Source organism: Trachymyrmex septentrionalis, unplaced genomic scaffold (assembly GCF_001594115.1).
Source record: "Trachymyrmex septentrionalis isolate Tsep2-gDNA-1 unplaced genomic scaffold, Tsep1.0 scaffold22, whole genome shotgun sequence".
Lineage (NCBI taxonomy): Eukaryota > Metazoa > Arthropoda > Insecta > Hymenoptera > Formicidae > Trachymyrmex > Trachymyrmex septentrionalis.
The window spans coordinates 4,472,259-4,478,483 of record NW_017305375.1 but is presented as its reverse complement, the minus strand read 5'-3'; the positions used below and the strand labels follow the sequence as shown (position 1 = coordinate 4,478,483).

Below are 6,225 nucleotides of genomic sequence, written 5' to 3'. Positions count from 1 at the left end.
TTTTTTTTTTTTTTTTTTGTTATCGACGGTGACGATTTCACGATTTTGCAAAATTCCTAAGCTCCACCGAGTTTGGAAATAAAGGGCACAATGGCTCTACAATTATCAGCGACCGTAATTTTTCAACCCTTTGTAGGACATCAACAGAAATTCCATTTCGTTTTAATTTACATTATTTTATCATCTGTACCTTTGATAATTAAAAAACGAAGAAATACGAAAAATAATAGAAAAGTATTACGCTACAGACTTTAGTGTTAATAGAATTTTATATTAATTAAAATTTCAAAAATCGTACTCGACTTCTCTTGCCCTATAAAGGATTAATATTACTTAAGCTATTATCAATCTCGTATCTAAAGCCCATAACCTCTTCGTTACAGCTCAACAATATTACAATACATCGCGATAATTATACGTTTGGGCTATAATGGATTGGACTGCATCTTGATTATATAAATCGATCGTGTAATTATAATTTAATATACAAAATTGCATATACGGAATGCGATGAAAGTATATCGCGTAACGAATTGATAATGTATTCCGCGTGTGATAATACTCTTGCTTTCTTCCGAGTGATTCAAGGTGATGTCGAGTCAGATTAAAAGTGTTTCCCATTACAGCTCATAACGTTCCGCCAGAGATTGCAAAATCGTTACAGAGAGTACTCTGAGAGTAAAATCGTCACGTCTCTCGTCGGGGCGATACACGACATTGCGATAAGACATTTCTGAAATGATAGTTCAGAGAAAAACGCCAAGCGACGCTTTACGACGCGGATAAACGACCCGCTCTCTGTACCGCTAAATTTATTGCTGAAATTCCATCCGAAATTTTCCCGCTCCTTCGTCCTACGAGAGGAGTGCAAACTGTACAACCGCGCGCCGTTAATCCCGGATCGTACATCGCCGAATTTCCGAGACATGTATGATAATCCCGATTTGCAGTCTCGACGACGATCCGCCCGGAGAATTCGCTTCCCCAAAACGATTGAGGCTTGTTTCGACCCGTATATAGAACGTATAGAAACTAGGCGAAGTATTCTATTATTGATCGGGGAGTGAAAGAGCAGTCGAGGAACTTCGGCGAGAAGTTCAAATTTCGATGGCCGAGGAACTGCGAGTAATTTCGACGTATATTCATGATAGGGAAGAGGTGGAATGAGATGGAAAGAGGAGTCTTCCATGTCGAAAATTGAACCCACCGAAACCAAACGCCAGTCCCAATCCCCCGATTCTCTGCGTTCCAAAAAGGGCTGCAGCGAGTCCATTCGATGCTAAAAATGCTTCGAAACATTTGATTGACTAATCGGAAGAAAAAATTTTACTAATTGATCAATTAAAAATTGCTTCAAAGCATTTTTTGATTGATCAGTCAAAGGTAGCATCGAGTGGACTGTAGCTGAGATTTCGAAAAGAAAAAAAAAAAAAAAAAAAAAAAAAAGCATAAAACGGTACCGTCGGGCGCTCGTTGTGAGCGCCTGTCTCAGGATTTCCGCGCTCTTCTAGAAGGCAACTTTGAAAATAAATACATCGAGAAGGCATCGAGACGCTCCGACAATACCGATTTGGCTCGAAAAGCACCTCCCTCCGGAACAACTCGCGAATAGTGCGTCTCTCTGTTTCTCTCTCCTTCTACCCTTCACTTTGCACTGAGAAACAAATATTTGGTATTTGTGATTATAATTGTACGGTGAAAATGAGAAAAAGAGAGAGAGAGAGAGAGAGAGAGACTGATTGTCTCCGAAAACAATTATAATTTTATAGTCATTTTCAGAGACAACTATGTACTCTTTTTTAGTATATGGAATTACAAATATAATTATTACTAACATTAACAGCAGTAATAACTGTAAAAATGGAACTTCAAACCATATATTGTTATTTGATCATGCGATTGTAATCACAAGTACCAAATACTTTTCTTCAGTGTGAAATGCTGCCGAGAAAATATTACGATGCACAAAAACAGATTACTCTCGGTCCTAATTAATTTCATTTACCCGTTTCACGTGTAAACTTCCTGGAGTGAGAAAAGAGAGAGAAAGAGAGATGGAGAAGGAGTAGAGAGGAAGCTGAAAAGAGGTAGATGGATCGATGGCGAAGCAGGAACGAGAGCCAGGGTATCGCACCGATATCGCGGGGTTGTCCGGGGGACGGGAGGACTCGTTAAGTACGCGCCCATTCCTCATATTATTGGCGTATGATATATATATATACGCAGAGCCGCCGAGAACGGGAAACCGGAACGAGACGTAACGCCTCTCAGCTGATCCTCGCTCACTCCGTCGCGTTTCGTCGATCATCTACCATCTTCGTTACCATCTTTGTCACGTTTCTTTCTTTCTTCTACATTCACTCCCACTACTTTTTTTGTAATATCCCCTTAATATGTCATAAATATCACTCGCGAGTTTTTGTTATCCTTAACGCGTCACGGTGTATGTATATAATTATATTTGTTTTGTTTATATATATTTATATGTATATTAAAGTATATAGTATATATCACTAGAGAATATTACTTGTGTGTGTTCAGAAGAACCGTAATTCCTTCTGAACCCTTATCTCATCGCTCGATCCCCCTCTCTCGCTCTCCTAAGATGCTGCTCTAACGTTTCGTTTCGACAAGTATATTATTATCCAAATCCTTTCGCATCGAGTATTCGTTTGTGTATATGTCTAAGATTATCCTTTTATATTGATTATACGCGCGCGTGAACAGGCGCCACCGCGACGTTTTGTAATACTCGTAATAATCTAGAGCGCAGTTTAAAAGTTTGAGTCAATCGCTTATTGCTCGAATTCTTCATATCTCTCATGTGATTTTCCTCATCAAGGAACGCCCCGCGTTCGTCCTCGCCGACGGCGATCCCCTATTCCGATCAAAAGAGACCGTTGAGATTCGTTGCGGATATTCGAAATTCGTCGGCATCGGTCGACATGAGATCATTTGGGCGACAAATTGACGCGTACAATCGCACTTAATACTTACAACGAACTACTAATAATATGAAATAAAAGGAAAGACGGTAGAAAGTAAAGAAAAAATAAATTAAGTGAATATCTCGCGACGATAATCGTACGGTCGCATCGAACAATTCGAAAATGCCAAAGATTAAAATGAGAAATGGTAGCTTCCAACATTTGCTATTATAATAACTCTGACAAATAATTTAATAGTGAAAGTAAGGAGAAATGGTGAGAAATATCGAATTCAAAAGAAACTAATTACATGCATTCTTACTTTCTTTTTCTTCTTCTTTTCTTTTCTTTTCTTTTTTTTTTTTTTTTACAGAAATCGGGCAAGACACAAACAATAATTCTCGCAAAAATATCACGAATTAAATACTCGCCGCCGTCGAGTCGATCTCGGGGCGTATTCTACAAGTGAATACATATAAATTAAATATTCATTTCTCTCGCAAATTCCTTAATGAATATTTTTTATAATACTTCTCACAAATTTCTTATTTACGCAGTTTAAAGACTTAAATCTAATTTATCGCTTGAGTTACGTGAGCTAATCTCAATCTTGAGTTCCCATTTCTCGCAGACGCAGTCGCACGAACTCTTAAATATATTTTATAAAGATGCGTAATAATATCTCTTAAGTATCTGTCTCACATTTTCTCTCTCTTTCTCACTCTCTCTCTTTCTCTCTTTCTCTCTTCGCGCGCATGTGAGGCCGTCCTATCGGCCCTCTTTCCTTATTGTTACTCGCTTCTTTCTCTCTCTCTCTCTCTCTCTCTCTCTCTCTCTCTCTCTCTCTCTCTCTCTCTCTCTCATAAATATCTCATATATATCCGCTATCAGTAATGCTACCCGCTTAAGCCTAACTTAAATAGAACTCGCGAACTCGCCATCTTTCACTCTCTTAGGAGCTCATTACGTCACGCCGATCGCGTGCGGCGTGTGTCGCGGTTGTGATACTGTCAATTAAGTCTTAACAGCTACAGCGACTTCTCGTACGCGGATTACATGTCACAAGTCGCTAAAAGTCTTGCTTAAAGGTTAACGCGATTTTCGAATTGCTCGAATTACACATGTGTAATCGCTATAGTCTTATTCTTATTTAACGCGGTGGAGAGCGGAGAAATATTGTCTTCCATTATTTGAAGAAAAATATATATATATATATATGTATATGTATGTGTATATACGTGTTTACCATTATATGTATACGTGTACCTATACATTTTATATATAATTATGTACGTGTCCCTCGTATTGTTGCTCGCGTATGTCGTACGTATGTAATATCGGGGAGAGTCTACCCGCTCGCGCAAAGTGAATTGTGTAGAATATTGACCTGTTGCCTCTGGAAAGGCGAAAAGAAGAACGCGAGGCTTCCGCCGAGAACGACGAGCGGAAGCATCAATGGCGATGCGACGAAGAGAGAGACTGAAAGGGTCCGTCGTCGTTTCTGTTATTATGAAGCTGTCGGCATTGCCAATTGCCCCGCTTGGACCTCCCGAAAAAAAAGGAATGCGAATCAAAGAGCTCGGGAAGCTCGTTTCTTGGGAGAGTTACGCACTTGGCCGTAAGTCCGAAGTGGATGGGTCTCCCTTCGGTTCGTTTGGCACTTGGCATTGCGGACGCGGATCCTAGTCTTCCTAGTACTAGTCTTTCGCTATACGATTCGAATCGTGAGCTGAGGGTCTAAACGCGACTTTTTTTTTTTCTATAAAAACTAGTAAGGTTTTTATTAATAAGAAAAAAAAATGCCAGTAATCGGGGAAAACGGCATTTTCTTCCGCGACATAACGATGAAAGCGCATACTTTGGTTGGTCGACGCATCGTGTTCGTGCTTCCGCTGATCCCTGACGGAGACGACTCGATCGGGATGTTAGCGAATATACATATATACTATATACGTGATAAAACATTATGAGAAAATAAAGAGGGACGCATAACGGAAAGTAAGAAATACGGAAATAAGAAGGGAAACGATTTAGTGCTCTCTCTCTCTCTCTTTCTCTCTCTCTATCTCTCTCCTGATGGAGTAGAGTCGTTCACGGCGTCCGCTGCTTCTCGATTTTCTTCCTTTTATTGCTTCATGGCCGAGAGAACGGCCGTTGCGGGAACACTCAGGAGGCTCGAGGTTGCCGCGAACGCTGTGAAACGAGTGCCGCTAATGGATCGCGTTAATTAATCGATGATTAACGTAACAGGCGTGGCGACGTGGATGAAACCACGCGCGCGGTTCCGCACGCGCTTTTGACTCTAATGCGTATATACGCGTTAATCTAAATAGGAACCAAAGTGTGCTGAAACGCAATGGACTTGTGATTGTGATAAGCGATGTAAGCCGCGCGGAAAAAAAAAAAAAAACGAAAGACGAGGGACTCGAAAGAACTAACGTACATATAATGAGATACCTAATCTCGCCTCTTCACAAATAAATTAAGTAACGTATAATGAAAATTAAAACGCAAAATTCATTCGATTTCCACTTGGGAAAGTAAACATATGATTACAAACGGATGACTCTGTCCTCCTTCTTCGCGTGTGTTTCTGATTCGCTGGATCTCCGTACGTCGGAGATGGTTGATCCTCTTGTGTGCGGCAATCTTTGCTCTCATCCTTACTACTCATTCCTCGCTCGAGCGCGAATCGATTGAAATTTTAACCTTCTTCTACTGGGCGCGCCTTTCGCTTTATCTGCTTCCCACGATGCCATTCCGTGATGAAAGTATCGAAGAATCCATTTCTCTCCCAGCATCGTATCTCGAGGATAAGAGAGAACGATGGGTAAAATGACGAAGCATTAACGGAAGTCATTCCTTCGTCGAGTATCGAGTGTTATTACTCGCAGCGCGAGCGGTGGGGCCATTTCCAGAGACACTAAATCCCCGAATAAAAATCGAAAGGCGGGTTCGCGCGCCACGATTAACCTCGGAGAGAACGAATTGATTATATATATATCGTATCGTACACGCGGGGAAGATGATGTCTCTCTTCCCCGAGATGAAGGATCCAAGACGACCCCGCGGATCGGTCGTCGGATCCAAGAGATCAGAGAGCGGGAGCGCGTGCGGTCATCATATATATATACGTAATACGTATCCCCCTCTTTAAACGTACATCCCCATCCCGTACATGGATCCCCAATCGACGCCCTGGAAGCTTGACATGTCGACGTTGGTGAGCGAGTAGCCCTGATAGGGATTGCCAGGCGCCGCGGCGGCGGCCGCGGCCGCAGCGGGCGAGGACGCCGCC

General features: G+C 41.6%; 2 protein-coding genes across 5 annotated transcripts in view; one reads left to right on the top strand and one right to left on the bottom strand.

Annotated features, from left to right (window-relative positions):
• LOC108748323 overlaps window positions 1–6,225 on the top strand; it is a 70,419-nt gene that overhangs the window by 23,797 nt on the left and 40,397 nt on the right. The gene's annotated exons all lie outside the window — the stretch shown is intronic.
• The window catches only part of LOC108748320 (RNA-binding protein Musashi homolog 2-like), a 91,752-nt gene continuing 88,983 nt past the window's right edge, over window positions 3,457–6,225 (bottom strand). Inside the window, 1 exon segment of the mRNA XM_018486379.1 lies at window positions 3,457–6,225. This exon segment is cut by the window's right edge and continues 32 nt beyond it. Within this exon segment, the coding sequence (XP_018341881.1) occupies window positions 6,081–6,225 (145 nt within the window). The 3' untranslated portion in view covers window positions 3,457–6,080.